Raw genomic sequence first — 23,077 nt, 5'->3', positions numbered from 1 at the left:
AAATAGAGAAATGTAATAAGTACTTCTGGAGAGTCCTGGTATATACGTTTAACGGCTGTTATTGCAGCCTACTACCTACCCTCCCAGTGTCAGGCAGAGCTGCCATTTAGAAGTGAATAGTCCAGGTCTCTGTCTCTCCTCTTACCTAAAAGCCTCCTTTCAAAAAGCCCATTCAGTAGTCTAAAATACAGATGGCAGATACATGGTTCACAAGTGGCCACTTCCCCATCACCATGTACAAACTACTAATTGCTGGTTGTATTTAGACGTGACCTTCTCAGGCACTTTAGGCAGCCACTACCTATCCAGCATAATTGGCAAAATGTTATGAAACCTTTTTGCTATCCTTGTTCTAAACCAATAGTTCCCAAATAATTTATGTATCAGAATCACGTGAGATACTTTGACTTAATAGATTCTGTAGGTTTCACCCTGGAATCTTGAGCCAGGATTTCTGGGAATAGGATAGAAGCAATTCTTACAAGGTTGGCAGTGGTTTGTAGACTTCCTTTGGGAACCAGACATGTAATTTTATTTTGTTAAATAGTACTAGCAGTGGAGACTATAGTTTCCAACTTCTTTTCATTTGTAGTGCAGCATGTCATTCCTCTGACAGTCAGTATGTTTTGATATGTTCAGTTTTACTTTTCAGGGATGTGGTAGGATCTCTTGCTTTAAATTACACCAGGCAAAGCACATGAATCAAATGCCCAAGATAAAGATACAGGATACAGAGAGGTGGTTTTCTAAATATAACTGAGCTTAAATTTAAAGTCTCAAAACCCTTCAGCCCTCTGAAAGCTTATTCTTTCTGTTGTGTGAATACCTTCAAAAGTTCAAAGTGGAGGAGCTCAGTATTTTTGTACTGGATCTTTTGAAATTTTCATATTTTATGTATATTTAATAATGGTGATTTAAACATAATGTGATTTAATTTTATATATCTTTGTTAGATTTTTCCATAAAAGTAAATCTACAAATTGGGAAAAAGTATTTTATTAGTCCACATATTTGATTTTTGGGACCAGAAATTATGGTTAAATTATTGAGCAAAGTAGAGAGACTAAAGCTTGAGGAGTGTCGAAGTGAGTTAATGACAGACCCAGAAATAGAATCCAATGTTATTTGCTTGGGTTATGATTTGGTTTGAAGAGAGTGGCCTGTGATCTGTTTACATAAATTGCAGGAAGTAAGGTTTGGGGTTTGGAAGAAGTTATAGCTCTGTGATGTTTGTCCAAGAATCTCCCCTCCCCCACATTTACCACCTGTTTTATTGACACCAGTCCTAAACTGTGGAGGGTAAAGAGGCAGTTAGTTTAGACTTACACTTCCAACTCTTTAAAACATTCTTAAAATGCTAAACTTGATGGTTGGTTGGCATGGTTGCTTTTTAAAAAAAATTTTCTTTTCATTTGTTAGTAGAGAATGAGAAGTCCTGGCCCTGGTCTTATTTTAGGAGAGGGGTAGTCTAAGTGGTTGATTTGTAGGCAGTGGTAGAGTGGTTTCTGTAGAAGTTTTTCAGAGTGTATAAAGGTGTATGTAACTTTTTTTTATGAACCATAAGTGTATCTTCAGTAAACACATTTAATTAATAAACAGTATGGTTTGGAAATAGCAGAGCCCACCAGAGAACAAACTTCCCTGAACCAAATGGTTCAAGGCTTTACAGATTTGAAAACAGAAGTCATTACTTTACTCTCCCCTTCCTGTTCCAGTTTGGGAGATGGAGGTGGCTCCTCTGACACTAGTGAGGGAAGAAGCAAGAACTTAACAGAATGACAACATTTGTGTGTGATGGTTCTAAACTTGCTCTTAAATAAACAAACAGCTTTATTGAGCTATTCACATACTGTACAATGCACCTATTTAAAGTGTAAAATTTAATGTTTTCAGTATATTCATAGGGTTATGTAACCATCACTGTACTCTTAATTTTAGAATATCTTCACCCTGGCTGATGGATTGAGTGCTGGCCTGCAAAACAAAGGGTCGCTGGTTCGATTTCCAGTCCGGTCATGGGCCTCGGTTGTGGGCCAGGTCCCCAGTAGGAGGCGCATGAGAGGCAACCACACATTGAGATTTTTGTCCCTCCCTCTCCCCCCACCCTTTCTCCTTCCTTTCCCCTCTCTGTAAAAATAAATAAATAAAATCTTAAAAAAAGAAGTACGTAGCATGGTGCCATGCACATCACTCATTAAATATCTTAAAAAAACCCCCTCATCTTTTGAAAAAACACCGCACCCATTAGCAGTTAGTCCTCTTTACCTCTTTTCCAAAGTCCCAAGAAACTACTAACTTAATTTAACCTAACTGCTAATCCACAGTCTAACTACTTATATAAATTTGCCTATTTTGGACATTTAATATAAATGGAATCATACAGTGTATGACTAATACTTTCACTTAGCATATTTCAAGGGTCATACATGTTGTAGCGTATGTCATTCCTTTTTATTGCTAAATAATGTTCCGTTTATCCATTCATCAATTAATGGACATTTGGATGGTTTCTCCTATTTTGCTATTATGATTTAATGCTGCTCTGCACATTTGTGTACAGATTTTTCTGTGGAAGTATGTTTTCATTTTGGGGGTATATATTCTAGGACCATAATGGCTCTGTCATATAGTAGTAACTGTTTAACTTTTTTACAAACTGCCAAAATGTTTTCTCAAGTGGCAGCATTATTTTACATTTTCATTAGCAATATATGAGAGTTTCTCTACATCTTTGCAATACTTGTTATCTCTCCTTTTGATTATAGCCGTCCTACTGGATGGGAAGTGGTATCTCATTGTGGTTTTGATTTGTATTTGCCTAATGACTAATAAAGTGGAACATCTTTTCATGTGCTTATTGGGCATTTGCATATCTTCTCTGGAGAAATGTCAGTTCAAATCTTTGCTGATTTTTTTCCAGTCAAATGCTCTATTCTTGAGCTGTATCTAAATCCTTTGCCCGTTCTGTTTATATTCTAGATATCTAACTTGCCTTTTTAACTGCAGATTGGTCCTAAATTCCTGGCTTGGAGGCAGAGAGAATAGATACAAAGACCATGTTAAAAAGATCTGGTGTGTTTTCAGTCAGATCTTACTTCTTATTTTAAGTTTACTCTCTTTTTTCCAACTCTTGAGGAATCTGGTTTGTTCATTCATTGAACCAGAATGGCTGCTGACTATATACCAGGTTTTGGGGGATATAACGGAATGAACAGATAAAATTTCCTGCTTGCGTGGAACTTGCATTCTAGTGGGGGAGACACAGTTAACAAAAGTCATATCAGATAGTGACAAAACTATGAAGGATAAAAAGATACAGTGTGCTGAAAGTTCTAACATATTTTCACCTTTCCTGATTACTTAACTCTCTGCTGTGTTTGACCTTATTGCCGTTTCCATTTATTTTCATCCTATATATTTTTTGGCTAAACTATTATTTCCCGCAGTCTTAGACTCCCTTGAAGTCTAACTTTTTTTCCCTCAGTCTTAGACTCCGTTGAAGTCTAACTTTTTTTAAATTGATTTTTTATTTCTAAAATATCCTTACCCGAGGGCATATCCACTGATTCCAGGGAGAGAGGGAGGGAGAAGGAGAGAGAGAGAAAGAAACATTGATGTGAGAGAAACATGGATCAGTCGCCTCTCATATGTTCTCCAAACGGGCACCAAACTGAATGGGCACTGAACCTGCAACCTAGGCATTGTGCTCTGACGAGAATTGTTGAACCCACGACCTTTCAGTCTACCTTTTGGTCTGTGGGAGGACGTTCCAACCAACTGAGCCACAGTGGCCAGGGCCTGAAGTCTGACTTTTGATCTTACTGGTCCTCAAAAACCATTCAATCTTGGTAGTGTTAATGATTTTATGTTAAAGGCCAGTATGAGAGAGAGTCCAAAAAATCTGGATTATTTATATGACATTGTGTATTTATTCTTACATGTTTAAACTTCAGTTGCTTTCAAAGTACTCTCCATTTGATGCAATAACACCTATCGAGACTTTTTCCCCCACTGTTCAAAACAGTTTTTAAACTCATTGATTTTGATGCCTTTTAGTGCTTCTGTTTTTTGTTTCACCTCTTCCACATCAGCAAAACGTTTCCCTTTGAGGACTTTTTTTCATTGGGGAAACCAAAAAAAGGTCATTTGGGGCTAGATTGGTGAATAGGGACCGTGGGCCCCAGGGTCATGTTGTTTTTGGGCAAAAACTGCTGAACACTCAGCGTGGTGTGAACAGGTGTGCATGTAAATCATGAAATGGTCAAACATGTTGAAAGAGTGTTAAAAAAATTTCACTGAAGCAGAATGGAGCCGTTCACAACTAGCCAGCTCGTACACTGGTATGAATGGGTTCCTAGAACACTCACCTAGTGGGGGAAGCCTGTACTACAAGGGGCCCACCCTCCAGAAGATAATTCTTTTTTTTTGGTGTTCCCCACCTCATATTGTCTTCTCAGTTTATGATCTGTGTTTAACACTAAATAGCCTTTCTCCTCATTAAATCTCTTGCTATTTCCAGGATAATTTTCTGAAGTTTTTTTAAAAAATCTAGTTTATTTTCTCTTAATTATCTCTTCGAGTTTCCGTAAGTTCTCTGTGGCCTCTGTTCCCCCTTTAATCCTCCTGTGGTGAATGTTGATCATTCTCACATGATTTTAATTGCTTTCAGAGAGCATATGACTCTGAGATCTCACTTCTTAGCTCAGGCCACACCACTGCTTTCAGCCTTAACTATAGTGAAGCTGAGGCGAACAGCTGATTGCTACTCACTTAGCAGGATTCTATTCCCTTTACTCCTTCCTTTGGTGGGTTTCACCTGCTCAGACTGATTAAGGTGCAGGTTATTTCTGTGACTGCTTTAATGTTTACCAGTGGCTATAACAATTCACAGTGCTCAGTCAAGTAACTGACTGAAGGATTACTGACTGAATTAGAGGGGTTAGTCTTTCATGGATGCTAGTGAATTGTATTCTTTTAAGTCTTTTGAAAGATAGGGCTGAGTTCAGAACTTAAAAAAGATGGACTACTCCTGACCTCTGGTGCTATAGCATTTACAACAAACTTTGTTTTTATTATTATTTTTAATTGTTATTCTAGTAGTTGTCCCATGTTTTCCCCCCTTTGCCCTCCTCCACTCATTCCCCCCTCACCGCCACTCCCATAGGTCATTCACACATGTTCTTTGACTAGTCCCTTTCCCTTCTTTCCACCATTATTCCGCCCTCCCCTGCCCCCCCCCCCCAGCCCCCAGCCGTCTGCTGTCAGTCTGTTCCATGTTTCCACACCACTGGTTCTATTTTGCTCATTAGTTTGTTTTACTCATTAGATTCTTCTTTAAGTGAGATCATATGGTATTTACCTTTCACTGACTGGCTTATTTCACTTAGCTTACTTGTCTCCAGTTCCATCCATGCTATCGCAAAAGGTAGGAGTTCCTTCTCTTTCTGCTGAATAGTATTCCATTGTGTAAGTGTACCGTAGCTTTTTGATGCACTTATCTACTGATGGGCATTAGGCTGTTTTCAGCACTTGGCTATTGTAAATTGTGCTGCTATGAACACAAGGGTGCATACTTTCTTTTGAATTGGTGTTTCGTAATTCTAAGGGTATATTCCCAGCAGCGGAATTGCTGGGTCAAAAGACAGTTCTATTTCAAAATTTTTGAGGAAATTTCATACTGTTTTCCACAGCGGCTACACCAGTCTATATTCCCACCAACAGTGTATTAGGGTTCCCTTTTCTCCTCATCTTCACCAGCACTTGTTGTTTGTTGATTTATTAATCATGGCCATTCTGATAGGTGTGAGGTGATATCTCATTGTTTTAATTTGCATCTCTCTGATGGCTAGTGCTATTAAGCATTTTTTCATGTGTCTGTGGGCCATTTGTATGTCCTCCTGGGAGAAGTGTCTGTCCAGGTTCTTTGCCCGTTTTTTAATTGGATTGTTTGTCGTTCTGGTGTTGAGTCGTATGAGTTCCTTACGTATTTTGGAGATTAAACCCTTGTCGAAGGTATCACTGGCAAATATGTTCTCCCATACATTAGTTTCCCTTTTCATTTTGATAATGGTTTCTTTAGCCGTGCAGAAGCTTTTTAATTTGATGTAGTTCCATTTGTTTACCTTTTCCTTTATTCCCTTTGCCCTAGGAGATCTTTCAACCAGCTTTTAATTCGTTTTTCTGGTGTTATGCTAGTGGTTTCATTTAAGCTACTGTGACAATAACAGTCCTGAATTTTCCCATTTATATAGAGGAGGAAATGAAGCTTTAGATAAATTAACAGTATACCCATGGTCACAGCTGGGATTCTGATCTTGGTCTTCATTCAAAGTCATGAATTCTGTGAGTTCTTTGTAAACTATAAAGCATTTTATCTTTGTGTGGTAGGAGGGAGAAGGTCTCATAAGAAGTACTTGGGAGCTTTTTCGAAATACTTAGTCCCATTTCACCTCCTACTCCCAAATAATGTATTATTATACAACTGTTAGTTTGTTAAATATCTGCTTCCTATGTGAGATAGTGTGTAACTCAGTTTAATATACACTTGAAGACTGCACATATTAACAGGAATTCCATATTCTGTTGGTTGATGAGAAATAATACATTAGCTTCCATTGGAGCATATGCATCAGTAAGTTTTACTATTTACATTCTGCTTTTGTCATTCAGTATAAACTTTCTTGCATGTTGCTTTTCAGAGGATTAGGAGAAAAAGCTACTAAGTGCTTTGGGCACCAGCTTAAACCATATAAATTATGGATATAATTGAAAGAGTTAATATAGTTGTTCAACTATAGTTGGCTCCAGAGATGTGAGCTTGTAATTTTTAGAACACTTTGAGATTTTCCTGACTTCACGGCGAACATTAACTTTTTCTTGTGAGATTTCCATATTACTGGTCGTTTGCCTGGGCAGGGAGAAGACGACTAGCATTAATGTGTTCTTTTAGCTCAGGACACCGTTTAGGAGCAGCCACGTATTGTAGGTTAAAATGAAGAAAATGGAAACTAAGGCATTGAGACTACTACAGCAGATGAGTAAGATGTCTAGGACTAGAGTTGGTAGTGAATGGTAACTAATTGGGGTCCTAAAGGTGTTGATAGTTGCGAGACTCAATATATAACATCCGTTTCCCTTGCCTGAATTCTGAATTGACTGAGGAATAAAACAAGAAGCAGCAGATGAAAAATGAAATATTACTGTTGGTAAAATTAGTTTTTTATTGAGATAAAAATCACATAGGATGTCACCATTTTAAAGTGTACAGTTTGGTGGTTTTATACTAAAGATTTTTATTTACAAGGTTGTGCAGCTGTCACCACTCTCTGATTCTGGGACATTTTCATCATGTGCAAAAGAAACCAATTAGCACTCACTCTTCCTCTCATCCCCTCTCTCTCCTCCCCCTTCCTTCAACTCCTAGGAACCACTAATCTACTTTCCATTTCTAATGTTTGCCTATACTGAATATTTTGTATAAATGGAATCATAACAATTTATGGCCTTTTGTGTATGACTTCTTTCATTTAGCCTAAGACTCTCAAGGTTCATCAGTATTGTAGCACATAACAGTACTTCATTCCTTTTTATGGCTGAGTAATGTTCCATTGTATATTATGGATATGGTGTAGATAATACCACAAGTTGTTTATCCATTTATCAGTTGATGGATATTTGGTTTATCTCCACTTTTTTGCTATTATGAATAATGCTGCTATGAACATCATATGGAAGTTTTTGTGAACATATGTTTACATTCTCTTGGGGATATACACACATACATATATACACATATATATGTATCCCCTAGAGAATTAATATACTCATACACACATGCACACATATATATGTATTTATATACATATATACATACATGTGTATAGGAATAAAATTGCCAAGTAACTTTTGGAGTAATTACCTTTGTTTCTGATAAGAGTGATATTATGAAATATTGTAGAATATGGCTTAGGTTTAAAAGCCAAATAGGCTAACTCTCTACATTCTCTTGTTTCCACCTAACAGAACCCAGTCTAGACTGTGGGACAGTTGACCTGATGTCTAGATTGTTAGGTTCAACAGAGCAGACATACCCAGATTACTGCCTATGGAGTCCTGGATGTAGAGTTCTGGAGTTATCTCTGCCCCTCTAACCAAGTTCCTTATTTACCTCTTTGGAGGGGAGTGGGCTAAGAGCCCAGGAGTGTTCAGAGAAGTCAGTCCTCATGGAAATCAAGAATTGGAAAGAAGTGTGCTACTCTAACAAAGAAAATGAAAGGAGTTAGGCTAGAAACCTGACAGCCATTTTATCAAGGTAGGAAATAGATTAAAGACAGATAATGAATTCAGTTTTGAACATGATAAATTTGGGATTTCTAGGAGGGAATGTTAGATATTTATGTTTGGAGGTCAGGAGATTGATAACCTGCCTGAGATGGGGATTTGAAGTTTACCTGCATACAGGCAGTTGAAATAGAGAAGTGGGTAATTCACCCATGAAGTAAAAAAGTAGAGAAAATGATCTAGTAATTCCAGTATCTGAAGTCTTTGAGGTTTTGATACTTCCAACTGATCTTTCATTTGTATCTTATTCTGAGTGTCTTGTTTCCAAGTTTTTTGATTTTTGATTGTGAATTAATTTTGGAACCTTATTTGTGGGAATTCTTCCAGGCTGAGATCAAAGGCATATTCCTCAGAGAGCATTTGCATTTGCTTCTATCATGATTGGGGGTACCACCAATCTAGAACGACCCTAAACAAAATCTAAACCAAAATCTAGGTGTGGGGTAGCATATTTTTATGAATATCACGGGAGATACTGTTGCATGCTATCATGACCCCCCAGCCCTTCACCAGCACTCCATGCCAAGGGTAAGAAACAGTTCTCCTTGCACCAGGGTAACATGTGGACTTTACCTCTTGTACTCTGAGCCCCAATAGGCTTTGGAATCGCAAAATCATAGGGTTTGGCAAAATGCCCTGAAGGTGAATGAAAGCTGGTTTCTTTTCCTCTGCATACTTTTCTCTTTATTTTAACTTAGTTTTTGGCCTCAGTCGTAACTAATTTTTTTCATTTTATTAATTTATAAAGATTTAAAATATTTTATGCAGTGATTATTATTTTCAGTGACATGTTGAGCAAGTTATCTATTCTGTTGTTCTGGCAGAAATAGAAATGTCTGTCTCTCTTCAGTGCCTGCAGAGACAGTTGGATGTAGAGAATTTAGTCAGCCTCTAAGTTATAAACTTGGGACAAAATCCAGGGTTTTTTTGGCCCACATGGTTTTTAGAAAATAAAAATCAGATTTAAAATAAAAATTTGGATATCTTGTTTCTCTTGAAAAAATTAGAAGATCTTAAAATACTGGGCTTGCAATTCTGTCAGCAATGATAGGCCAGAACTGGTAATAGCAGCTGATTTGTTAAGAGTGAACATGTTTCTTTTAGTTGCTCACAGGTCTTCCACCTCTTGTGTAATGTATGCATATGTATACACATACCCATTCCAACTTTTCTCATTTATGTTACCTGTAGACGTTTGTGGATCTCCTTGTGCCAGGTAGTAGTGCTAAGAGACAATTTCATATTTGTTCATTGATTTATCTAATTCTTACATCAAATCTACAATTTATTACTTAGGAATAAATAAAGTTATATAGGAGGTATTATCCCCAAGTTACAGAGGAAGAAACTGAGGTTCAGTGAGGTTTTACATAAATTCTTCAAGGTCTCATAGTGTCACAGCTAGAATTTGAACCTAGAACTCTCTTATTCAGAGCTCCTTCTGTTTCATTGCTATCCTTCTTCTTCCTCGTTTTTCTTTTTTTTAAAGCAAAGGAACTATTTCAGATGAAGTCTTAGTGAAGTCCAGGATATAAAGCCAATAAAGATAGCATGACTTAGATTGAAGAGTAGATTGGGATGGGGGACAAATAATGTGGGAATGGGAACCTGCTTGCTCAACTCTTTGATAGCCTTTAGGCATCTCCCTGGAGTCCCTAGGATTCCACTAAACAATTTGGACCCATTCTTTGTATAAGCATAATGATTGTTAAATTTTATGAGTTTTCAGCTTCTTTGGGTGTTACAGTGATAGTATGACTGTTTCTGATGCCTACTGGTATGTCTGCCTCAGTGTAATCCCTCTTTTTGCATTTTTGAGTCATGTGGGTTATGTGTTCAGAAAATGATGAATCTTTTATTTTAGCCTTTTTCTTTTTTTGAAGTGTTTTAATTAGAATTGTAACATGACTTACCGTTTCATTCACTTTGGAGCATCTGATAAATAACTCTTCTCTATTTTTCAGATTCTCTTTGTGGCCAGATGGGTTTGTATGGACAGGTTTGTCCATCTGTAACTTCATTAAGGTGAGTGGTCCTCTTTTTCTTTATTGGACATGTAACATGTAAAAAGTTATGCTGGTCAAGTCACATTAGGATTAATTTCAAGGTGAGGTTCAGAATAAAATATTATAGTTTCTTGTCATATAGTGCTATTTGGTGGGGTTGGGAGATATTTTTGCTTACAGAGATATTTGTGATAAGGGGATTTGGATTTTTTCTTAATCATTTGGTGAGTTTACATATGTTCTTGTCCATGAAATAGCATAATTTTATACATACTGTCATTTTTTTAAAAAACCTAATCTGTTTGTTTTAATTAGAAAATACACGTAAATATTGATTGCCTTTGTGGCAGGTCATTAAATAAGATGAGATGCTAATTTTAATCTCTTTCTAAAGGATGCTGTAAACATGGTACCCAGGTTATCCTCATTTATAATAAATAAGTGAAATGTAAAATATAATTTAGGAATCAAGTTATATACAAATCAGTGGTTTCAGATATTTTTGAAGTTGCTAAATCTTTTACAAATTAAATTTAGTGTGAAATCCAATGAATATGGGACTTTTCTGATTGCTTAGGCTTCCATTTTCTGTCCTCACACTTACCCCTGAGGGATTGCTGCAGTTCCTAGAGCACACTTTGATAAAATAACCTAATCTAGTCTGTTTATTGAAATCTTTCAGACTTGCATATGAAGTGTTGATGGCAGTACCCACCAGTTACATGTGGTGTTGGAGGTAGCTGTGTCACTTATTTATTCAGCATATTGAGCACCTACTATGTTGTCAGGCACTATTCTAAATGCTGAGGCTACAGCAGTGAACATAGTAGATAAAAATCCTAAAATCATGGAGCTTACATTCTGGTTAAGGGACAGTTAATGAACAAGATAAGTAAGAGGTATCTGTTAGTGACTTAAGGGCTAAGAGAAAAAATAAAATAGAGAAGAGGAATAGAAAATACAGTGGTTTGTTTTTGTTTTTGTTTTTGTTTTTGATAGGGTAGCCATGGAAAGCTATACTGAAGAGGTAACATATGAATGAAAACCTGAAAGAGTGATAGAGTAAGCCGTATCTTGGATATATGGAAGTTGTGCATTCCGGTTAGAGGGAATCCAGGAAGTGTGAAGGTGAAGGGATTGAGAAGTACAGATTGAAAGTTACAAAATAGTCATGGAGATGTAAAGTACAGCATAGAAAACATAGTAATACTGTACTGTGTGTGATGTCAGTTGGGTACTAGTAATATCAGGGGGAGCATTTTGTAAAATACATGATTGTCTAGTCAATATGCTGTATACCTGAAAATAATACAAAATAATATCGAATGTAAACTAATTGAAAAAATTAAAAAAGAAAGAATGAGATAAATAAAGACTCTTGGCACAGAGCCTGACACACGTTAAAAAAAAAGTAACACATATTTATTGTGGATAATTTGGATAGACAGATACCTCTTATTGATATCATGTAACATTTACTAGTAGATACTGTGTATAACTTAGAAAAAGGCCCACTAAGTTTCTTTTAAAAGAATTATTGCAAGTGATTTTGTATCAATAGCTAAGTATACTCTTTAATTTTAACCAAATTGCTCTGCCCAAAGAGGGGGCACTGAAGATGGACTGCAAGCCTGGAAAAGGAGAGACTTGTGCCTTCCTGTCTATTCTTTGGGATTCATAAAAACAACTTGTAACAATTCTGTATTAAAGTAATAACTCCAACAAAGGTTTCTCATCCCTATAGCAGAGCCTTATAGGAACCAGCAGCAAATCAGAAATGTGGTGTACAGAGTCCCAGTTCCAGCATCCTTAAAGCAAATTGGCAAGAAGGGATGGGGGTTTGGAGCTGAGGGGCAATAACTTAATAACTTGTTCTAGCAAACTACTAAGAAATATGGTATAAAAAGATATTTTCTCAGATCTATTTTGCAGCCAGTGTTTATGTAGAATACTTGCATGTTACTAAGGGGGAAAAAAGCCCTAATTTTGTAAATCCTGTGAAATTATATTAAAAATTTATATAGGATTCACAAATACGCCTTGCAATCTGAATCTACTACATTCATATCTTGAGTTGGAATAAAGTCTGGATAATGAATACTGGGTCGTCTGTATCTATTCAGTTCCTGAGTTTTGGATAGCAAGAGTGAGAGTTCAAATAATGATGGATACGGTTTCTATCAAACAATAGAATCTTAAAAAATTTAGCAGAATCTGTTTGGTTCCTGAGTTTGCATAAGATAGGTTTGAATCCTGAGGTACACTTGTATTTTTATTTCCAAGTACAGATTCAGTAAGAGCAAAAGCTTACTGAAAAAGCAAAAAAAAAAAGCTTTCCTTGAACATTTGCTTTATTTCGACAAGTAAACACGTATGTATATAACATACTTCTTCACATACTGTAGCAACAAACTTTTTAATGATTTGGTTTGATCAAAGCAAGATAAAATTAGATGTTTCTTTGGACTTGTTAAAATGGGGCCTTTCTTGCATTTCTAAATTGGCTAACATTTATTAGGAGATTTATTTTATGGTTCATATGTGTGTGCGGCCTCAGATACTGGGTTATCAGTAGCACTTTAAGTAGTTTCTGGTGACATTTACTACCTTCTACATGAGATCTTTTCCACTTGTTATCTTTTTCTATTTTCACCCCTTTGTTTGCATATATATATATATATATTTTTTTTCTTTTTTCTTTTATGCTTCTTCCTTAAAGATGCCTTTTATTATTGATCCACTATACCTGTTTAGGATATGCAAGGGAACACAGGGATATTTTAGCACCATAGAAGCTCATGTTTTAGTGTCCCAGTTGAATTTCCTGTCCATCTGTTTCCTCATTTTCCTCCTGTTGATAATGATGACCCTGCTATTTAGAACCACCAGAGGAGGGTAGATTTATTTTAAAGGTTCTTGCTGCCTTGTTTCTAGTAGCAGGCTTGGTATTGATAAGGCAGCTCTAGTATATAGCCTTATAATCAGGTAGATACAGGTTCATATCTCTGCCATATATTACCCATATGATCTTGGACAAGTTACTTCACTTTTCCTAATTTTTCTGTAATAGAATTGTTAATGCTTACCTCACTGGTCTGTTAGGATTCATGGGATGAAATACACACATAAGATATCTAACATATTTTTCCTCTTCTTCATTTTCTAGTAGTAGAAAACAAAAGAAGCCCTAGCTGGTGTGGCTCAGTGGGTTGAGCACCTGCCTGTGAACCAAAGGGTTGCCAGTTCGATTCCCAGTATAGGGCACATTCCTGGGTTGCAGGCCAGGTCCCCAGCAGGGGGCTCGCAAAATACAACCACACATTGACGTTTCTCTCTCTTGTCTTTCTCCCTCTCTTCCCCTCTCTAAAAATAAATAAATAAAATCTTTAAAAAAAAACAAAAAAAGGAATCATCATTTTTAGAATAAAAGAGGACAGATTTTGTATCCTTTGCTGTCAACTCAAGAACGTGGGGCAGAGGAGGATTTCTTTTCCCCCTTCTGTTTTTCCTTTACCCCAAATTCTTAGATTCTAGAGTATCTACCAGTAGTGTCTGGGTTTGTAAGTAACCTTTAGGCTAAGGATGTTGCAAATGTTTAATATTACAATGAGGTCTGTCCAGAAGGTATCCAGCCATGTAATATGAAAAATGGAAACATTTATTGAAGAAAGATACGAGATACAAGAAACATTGTACAGAGGACAGTGATACCTCAGTCCCCCTTCAAAGTAGGCACCTTGGGACCTCACATAGTTTTCTCCCAATTGCAGTTAGCTGCCCCGTTGTATATCAGCTGCCTGTTGTATTTTCTGGAATCTCATCAATGGTCTGTAAATCTCTTTTCTTTCCAAGGTGATATTTGGGAAAAGCCAGAAGCCGCAGGGCACCAAATCAGGGCTGCAGGGGGGCTGATGTTCTGCCAAAAAACTGCATGAGACGTGATGCATGAGCAGGTGTGATGTTGTGTTGAAGTTGCCCATAGCTGCGGCCTCCTTAATCATCTGAATAGTTTCCATGGAGGAATGGTCAAGCTTAACGCAAAATTTGAAGCAGATTCAGTGCTTTACTCACTCAGTCATTTTGAATGCGACGGCCACACAGTACGCACACACACACTCAGTGGCATCTACTGCTCCCACTGACTAGTGCAGTGAAGTCATTGTTTACCTATGTGCATTCCAGTCCACTCTCCTTGGCTGCCAGGTTACATCAGTGTCGTGTAAACCATTCTCTGTTAACAATGGCTGAATTTTTCCTGGTCAGACCATGTATGTTTATTTTCATAAGTAATATTTTTTGCTTTTAGGTCTGCCCACACAGTGGCAGAAATAGCTTTTGCATTATCAGTGGCTAAGTTTGTTATTTATTACACGTTTTTAGAATTAATAAAATCTATTAATTTTCATGTTTAGTTGAGGCATGTTCCAATTAAATGAGTAGTAATGAAAAACTCTTAATTTTGACTCTATAGAAACTTTTTCTAAGATGTACTTTGAACTTTCCTGGCTTATCTTCTAAAGTTGTACTGTCTAATATGATAGCCACTAGCCTCATATGGCTATTTACATTTAAATTAATTAAAAATAAAATTTTCAATCAGTTCCTCAGTCACACCAGCCACATTTTAAGTGCTCATTAGTCACACATGCTAGTGACAATCATATTGAAGAGCACAGAAACATTTCCATTATTGCAGAGAGTTCTTTTGAAACAGTGCTGGTCTAGATCGTCCTAGATGTAATTTAATCTTTGACCTAAGATGATCTAATGCCTTTAGGGCTTCAGTTTTGAACATCAGGTATTGAAATATACCATTGACTATACATTGACTTAAGGGCATTATAAAAGTTACTTTTGTGACTAAATACTGGTTTTGATAGCTGGCATTTATGGTACTCTTACTACCAGACCAGGCATTATTTAAGCATTTTAATATATGTTAATTAAATTCTACCAACCACTCTGTGAGGTTGCTACAGTTATTATCCTCATTTCACAAAATAGGAAACTGAGGAAAAGTTAAGGAACTCGAGGACATGTAGCATATCAGGGATAGAGCTAGGATTTATATATAGATTTTGTTCCAGTGCTCATGCTCTTAATCACTAAATTCTGCTTCTTGGTTTTCAGTATTTATCATAATTTTAGGCTTTTTCTTAAATGAGGGAGGCCAAAAAACATTCCACTTAATAGAGGGTACTATAAAAAGATAAGTGCAGCAGGAAAAGATCAATGTACAAGGAGACTGGAGAAAAAAAGGATATAAAACTAGTGATTTAATTTTGAAATATGTTGTGTAAAATTGAAAAAAATCTTGTTATGGAAGGCAGCAGTTTTCTTCGTTTTATGGAGATATGGTAGAGAAATTTGAGTTGTCATGAATTCATATATGTGGGGGAAAATACTATCAGGTATTAGGTAATAAAAACATCCTTGAATATCTTGGCAAAGTAAAAGAAGAGGTAAATATAAAATCTGTGCCTACCAACAGTGCACATGGTATAAAGTAATAATACTGAAAAATAAAAAAGAAGTTACGTGATTTGGTTTAGGAAGCTTATTTCAATCAAGCTTTGGTTGGTTGCAAGTAAAGGAAACCAGCACTGGATATATCAAGTGAAAAAGAAAGGCAAAAAGTTTATTTGGAGAATATTGGAGTATTTTATAGAACCCAGGGGTAGCTGAATCTCTTGAGGGAACAGAACTCATGTTCTTAGGAACCTAGGCAGTATACTCTCTTCTCTGTTGCTTTTCTCTGCATATAAATTCTCTCTTCATTTCTACAAATCAACTTTCTTTGCCTTGCTGGCACCTGGTCATCCATTACCTTTCAAGTTCATAGCTTCTTAATTCAGGAGACCAGTCCAGACAGTTTCAGTTCTAATTTTAAATTCCTGAGGGAGAAAACTCAGGTGAACACCTTGGGTCAGGTATCAACCATGGTTCAAATCCTTTAATTTGTTGTTGTAGTACTGGTGCAGAGAAGGTATAGATACGTCTTTCAGGACCCTAGGGATGAAGACAACTCTGAGAAAGGGCATGGTATACTAGACAAAACACTGCAAAAAGTGTCTGATACAAAGCAGCATATTTCAAGTGTTGGGTGAGATTTTAAGAGAGCATATTTTTATAGAGTTTAGAACCTTTCCTTATAGTTATGTGGGTAGTGAATGGGGGACTTGATTCCCACCTTCAAAGCAAAACAGGATCCTTAGAATTGTGAATTTGAAATTAAGTTCCTTCTTCAATTTTATTGAGTTTGACACATGCATATTGAATACATACGTGTTTACTAGTGTTCAAGATTCTCATAAAAGCAACAAAAGAAAAGGAAAACAAAAAGATTATTCTGCTCCATACTTGTACATACTTGAGAGCCCGAAGGATGGGTGCTACGGACAGATCTCTGTGGAAGACTTGTGGTGTCAAATGGAGCTTTTAAGCATAGGAGCCCACTTTCTCACAGTTATGTTAACGTTCTTGCTCCGCAGCCTGACACATACCTGAGGACCTTGCAAAGTGATATATTAGCAATATAAAAAAGTACAATTCCTGGAGGTTATGGAAAAGATGAGACTATTTGAGTAAATAGAGGCTGAGAAAGATAGTGCTTAATACATTTCAGGTAGTCTTGTAGATGAAGAAATAGAAAACCGCCCTGACCAGTGTGGCGCAGTTGTTTGGAGCATCATCTGCTAAAGCGAAAGAAATAGAACCATGAAGAAAAGTCCATGTAGGATAACAAGTGGAACACTGGTTTGGAAGATATATAAAATGGGAATTATCATTCATGCTTTACTTTATAGCGCAAACTTAGTTATTTTTGTTATTGAGATCAGGAAGAAACCTATGTGGCATACACTAAATTCATGAAAAAAGATTATTACAGCTTTTCATATTGAATTTAAACGTTCTAATGGGTGTGGAGTGGTATCTCATTGTGATTTTAATTTTCATTTCCCTGATGACTAATGATGTTGAACATCTTTTTGTTTATCGGTACTCGTATGTCTGTTCATATCTTTTGCACATAAAAAAAGAAGATTTTATTTACTTAATTTTGGGGAGAGGGGAAGGGAGGGAAAAAGAGATAAACATTGATGTGAGAGAGAAACATTGATCTGTTGCCTCTCGTATGTGTCCTGACCAGGGACTGAACCTGCAACCTGGGCATGAACTCTTAACTGGGAACTGAACCTTCCACTTTGCAGGATGACACCCAGCTGAACCACATGGATCAGGGCATCTTTTACACATTTTAAAACTGGGTACTTTTCTTCTTCTTGTCGAATCGTAAGAGTTCTTTACATATTTTTTCAGTTTTGATAATATCCAGCTTACCAATTATTTCTTTCAGAGTTTTTTCTTTTTGTGTCTTATCTGACTAATCGTGACTAAATTGCAAAAGTTTATCATTTTCTTATTTTAAAAACAGCCTTATTGAAATAAATTGACATAGTACAATTTGATAAGTTTGGCACATACATATATACCCATAAAATCTTCACCGTAACATATTTGCCACTCCCAAGAGAATTCATGCTCTTTCGAGTGACTTCAAAGATCTTACTCTTTTCATTTAATTATACTATATTAGGAACAGTTGTCTTCAGTCTTGGAGATAACTTAGTATAACATGATTGTTAAACTTCATGCTCTCTCAAAAACTATTTTGTACCCATGAGCTTTTGTTTATGTGAACTATATCTATCAAAATGCATTGTATTAGAAATTAAAACGAAGAAAAAAGTAAAATATCAGTAACATGTTTTATGACAAATAACTATTAACAGTGAGATTGGTATTGTTTACATTTTGCAAAATTTTAAAATATCTGGCTTAATAGAGACAGCTGGATTCTTAGCTCAGCCTCTGCTTTCAATCTGTTGTGATATCACCTGTTCCATAGCATTTGAAAAGCTCTACTGTACACTTATAAGAGGATGAGAGTGAAAAAAGGCAAATAGCAGTTTAAAAAATTGTTTTTTATTTATAGATATGAGACAGAGAGACAGAGAAAGAGAGAGAGAAGGAGAACACACATCAATTTGTTGTTCCGCTCATTTACGCATTCATTGGTTGCTGCTTTTATTTGCCCTGACCAGAGATCAGACCTGCAATCTTGGCATCTGGGTACGATGCTCTAACCACCTGAGCTACCTGGCCAGGGCTGAAGGTAGATAACATGTTATTATGAAAATTGTTTTGACCTTTCTGATCTCCTGAAAGTATCTCTGGGTCATACTTTGAGGACTGCTGAATTGTAGACATCGCAGGTAGAAACCTAAGCTGTTTCTTGAGCATTTTTTTTTGTGTGTGTGCATTATACTTAACACTAAAAGATAAGATGGGAATCACCTTCCACAGTGTTAGTCGTTTATGAGCACTGATGCCATGCTACTGGCATAATGCCATGGTCACAGAATGTGTAGAGATAACACTGACGTGTGGTATCCAGTAAATGTTGTATGATGTGTTGAAGCAATATGATTGCAAACAGGTCAGGATAAATACTTCAAAGGGAAAGAATGAACCAGTAGACACATGTTACTCAGAGGACTTTTATTATTTTTATATATATTTATGTATATTTTAAATTCAGTATAGGAAGTATTAATAGATTCTGTCTGGGTTTTTAAATAACAGCTGCAAATATGGCTTTGAGTGTTCTTGTCTCAAAGGGACAGGTGTTCATCAGTCTTTCCAACTACTCAGAAACAGAGATTTCAGTAGGTAGAGTGAGCTTTGAATGCAAAATACAGTATTTAATGATAGAAATTAGCTTAGTGATTAATTTTAGCTTAGTGACCCTGATTATTTTTCTTCCCTTATCTGTAAAGTAAAATAATTTTAAGGTGAGAATTACACATATAGTATATATAAAGTTATCTTTTGACCATATGATCTCTAAGTTTGTACCCTGAATGGAGTTCTGACTATGAGTATGGCTTGTATGAAATTAGAATACAGTTTTATGAATATAAGATTTCATATTTGTGGAATAATTTGGAGAGAATCTAGAGAAGAGCAGTAGATATATTATGATTCTCAAATCAAATCCGATTGAAGAAATTCTGGACTTTAAACTTAGAGAAGAAAGAACCCCAGTGGTGTTAATACTATAAAACGTATGATGTATCATTATGAAGAGAACTCTGACCAGTTCTCATTTTCTAGGATAGAATTTAAAGGAATTTTCTTTTCTATAGCAAGGAAGATCATAGATTAACCTGTTGAAACTTTTGTTTCTTTTTTTAAGTTACAAACCTTGCAGCATATTCAAATAAATTGTGAACTTTTCTTCCCTTTGTTGGTCACCAAAAATGTAATAAGGAATTGAAAAAATGAGCTAATGAGGTTGTTTTTTTGTCTCTGATTTTATGATAAATAGCTCTGAAATCACAGTTGTGTTTACAAATGGAGTGCTTGCTAAATTCCCACAATTTTTGTACAAGTTGTATTGTGAATATTTTTGGAATTTTTGTGGTGTAAGAAAAGTTGTGAAGGTTGAGTTTTGAGGAATGACTTGCTATTTGTATATTGGATTCCTTGTTTTAAATTGTGATTTCTTTTCCACACGTACTGTTCTTATATATAGAACTCACTTGCTCTTTTCCCAAGGGAGACAACCCAGAATTTCATCCAGTTATTGTATCTAACTGAAAAACCAGGTTCTCTGCAAGCTTTCATTAGATCCCAGAGTGGCTTCTTGTTGCTTCAAAGACCTACAAACAAAATCTGCATTCTGCATGCCTAATATAGACTGGTGCAGAAAGAATAGGATAATAGCAGTAAAAGAAGAAAATGAGATAATCAGAAACACTCAGTAACTCACTAGTCCATATTGATTATAAAACTACTGGGTATGAGTGGCAGAGACTCCCTGACAGTGTAAAAAGTTCCTTGATTCTGCTCTTCGGGGCAGCGGCCATTGTCAGCTCTGCCCTCTAAAGGATCTTATTTTGTGCAGCATCCTCCATGGCCGCATCTGAGATGGGTATTGGTGAAAATGCCCTTCTAGGGAATGCACAGCTTTTACAGCTCAGTTCTTCCTGATGAGCTTGTTGATGGGTATTATTTTGGAAATTCAAGAGGCTTTTGCAGTCTAGACTCCTCTGTCCCCCACTCTTCATACAGTTACCTGTGAAAACTTACTTTCTAGACTTTTTGCTGCTTTGAGCCAAAGGCCCTGCCCAGACAGAATATGAAGAGCCTACCCTTTGTGCTCTGCTTACCCCAGGGATTTCTAACCCTGTTTTGGTACCCTTTCAGCAAGCTCATGAAACCTGTGGACCCTTCTCAGAACAATGCCTCAAATTCAGGAAACAAGATATTTAGATTACAAAGGAAACCAGTTATATTGAAAAATGGTTAACAAAATATTAACTTTGTAATAGAGAAATAGATGTGCCTTTAAAAATAGCACATTAAAAAGATCTGGGGCAAGTCTAATATGTTCATAATTTTGAAGTAGTTGATGAGTTTAAATAAAACTTTGAGCTATGACATTTGTCACTTGATATGAATATTTTTGTGATTTTAATGATGGCAAAGTCACAGGTACCGATAATGCTCCTGTTAATGATTTCATGTCTTATTTTCATAATAAAAAGAAATGTTAAATTTCAGTTACAAGTTAGTGGAAATAAAGAATATATTTTTCCCATTGCCTTCTTTTAGCTCCTGAGAGGAGAATGGTTCTGGTGAGGCCATTTGAAACAATAGTCTTGGGTGGAAAGACAACACCACCCTTACAATATTTCTTTTGTGTGGCAAAGCACCAGTCTTCTCTACTGCTAAGTCTGCAGTTTTGCAGCTAGTACCCAGTTACTTCATGTTGCCACTTCAGAAGCAGTTGGTGTTTTTTTCAACCACACAAGGCTTTAAATTATAGGACTTGGCTTAAATTGCAGACCACGGTCAGGGAGTACCTCACTTGGCAAATCTGCATTTTCTCCATCTCTACTTGCAACTCTAATTGAAGTTTATTTCTCTCTTAGGACTTTAAGTGGCAAGGAGGAGCCAACACATGCCAACATTCTAAATTTTCCCTACATTTCTACCTTGTTGTAGTCTCAGTTGGCATATGGTTTGCTTGCCAACTTCTGTAGATTAGTGTGACCAAATTCTTTCATCACTGTTTAATAAGTGTCACAGCTTTCCAACCTGCAGTATCAGAATTCTTAATACTTGTCTCATCAACTCTTTTTTAAAGAGAGTATCTTATGTTAGATTCTATTATTTATATCATCTCGCTTCCATGTCCCAAATTTCACATTTGTTAGGAATTGCATTCACCTACTGGTAGAGATTTATAGTAGATAAACACATGAAACGTCTGGAAGGTAGGCTCTTTAGGGCTAGGATTACAGCTTCATAATTACTTCACTAAAAAAATCAATGATCAAGATTCCTTCTCTGCTTCCATAGCTTCCATATCCTCAGTGAGTGGCTTCCATTCTCAGAGGTTATCTTATGATCCAAGATGACTACTGGAGGAACAACTATTGTGTCCATATTCTAGAGAGCAGGAAGGGAAAAAGGTGCAATGCCATCCAGAATAAAATTGGGGTTGTATTTCTAAGGAAGAGGTAAAAACAGATATTAGGCAATTAGTAGTCTCTGCCACAGACTTTGCCTCTGGTTGCTGTGAGTGCTGAGATGCTGTAATAAAAGTTATATTTATAGACAATAAATATATTAAAAATATGTATATATCTCCTGAGCTGCATGTGACCAGAATTACTGCTGTGGTAACTACAAAGATTTCCTTTGAGTTCTCAGTTGCTCAATTTTTCACATGCTGCCAAATCTTATGATGAAATGCCAAGTGCTTAGAATGGAGTAGGAGGATTCCAGAATATCCAGGTCAACAACATCATTATCCTCATTATTCTTACTTACTCCTTTTATTTTCCTTGATGTCTTTCTCTTAACTCCATCTAGGGGGCTAACAATATCTCTACTGATTTCCCCATTTTTGAAACCTTTGTTAGTGATAAGCTTTGGCTACTCCTTGAAAGTCAGGGAAGTTGCAGAGGGGAGGTCAAGCAATGTGCTAAAGTGGCTAAAAGCATATTTGGGGTCATATCATTGACAGCATTTCATTATGGGGAATAGAACCCTTTCTCTTCCCCCTGTGTCATGACTTAATGTTGAATTTTTTTATCTTGATGCTCTTTACCTTTTCATTTTATGCAGAAAAAAATTCCTCATGGAACTTCTTTTAAGCAATAGGTACCATCAGAGATTTAAGAACCTCCGATGTAAGTTCTCTGTGTTTGCTTTCTCAAGTAATGCTATCACAAGTAATTTCCACAAGTAATATTATCTTCTTATCTTTGCTTCCGTCTTCCCATTTTTCTCCTCTATTTAGTGGAACTGTATCTGTTCCTGTGTAGTGCCATTTGTCAGTCTGTGCTCTGATTTGTGCTTTTTTACAATTCATAAAGGATTTTTAAAAAGATTTTACTGTTAGAGAGAGAGGAAAGGAAGGAGACAGAGAGGGAGAGAAGCGTCAGTGTGTGGTTGCCTCTCGCATGCCCCCCACTGGGGACCTGGCCTGCAACCTGGGCATGTGCCCTGACTGGGAATCAGGCCAGGGACCCTTTGGTTTGCAGGCTGGCACTCAGTCCACTGAGCCACACTAACCAGGGCCAATTCATAAAGGATTTTTTTTTTTTATTGTTCAAATACATTTGTCTCCATTTTCCCGCTACCACTTTCCCCTG

General features: G+C 36.5%; 1 protein-coding gene across 3 annotated transcripts in view; it reads left to right on the top strand.

Annotated features, from left to right (window-relative positions):
• The window catches only part of FOXJ3 (forkhead box J3), a 100,847-nt gene that overhangs the window by 12,350 nt on the left and 65,420 nt on the right, over nt 1-23,077 (top strand). For 2 of the 3 annotated variants that reach the window (XM_054572069.1, XM_054572067.1), the window contains exon 2: nt 10,305-10,365. In XM_054572069.1, coding sequence (XP_054428044.1) covers nt 10,322-10,365 — 44 coding nt within the window. In that variant the 5' untranslated portion in view covers nt 10,305-10,321. Of the gene's footprint in view, nt 1-10,303; nt 10,366-23,077 lie in introns of those variants that run through there. The other variant, XM_054572068.1, reaches the window with a different exon arrangement.

The sequence above is a fragment of the Pteronotus mesoamericanus genome, unplaced genomic scaffold (assembly GCF_021234165.1).
Source record: "Pteronotus mesoamericanus isolate MK-2021 breed Mesoamerican mustached bat unplaced genomic scaffold, CSHL_Meso_final contig_221, whole genome shotgun sequence".
In the NCBI taxonomy this organism is placed as follows: Eukaryota; Metazoa; Chordata; class Mammalia; order Chiroptera; family Mormoopidae; genus Pteronotus; species Pteronotus mesoamericanus.
Note: the sequence above shows the minus strand (reverse complement) of the source record. Positions and strands in the feature narration are given on the sequence as shown.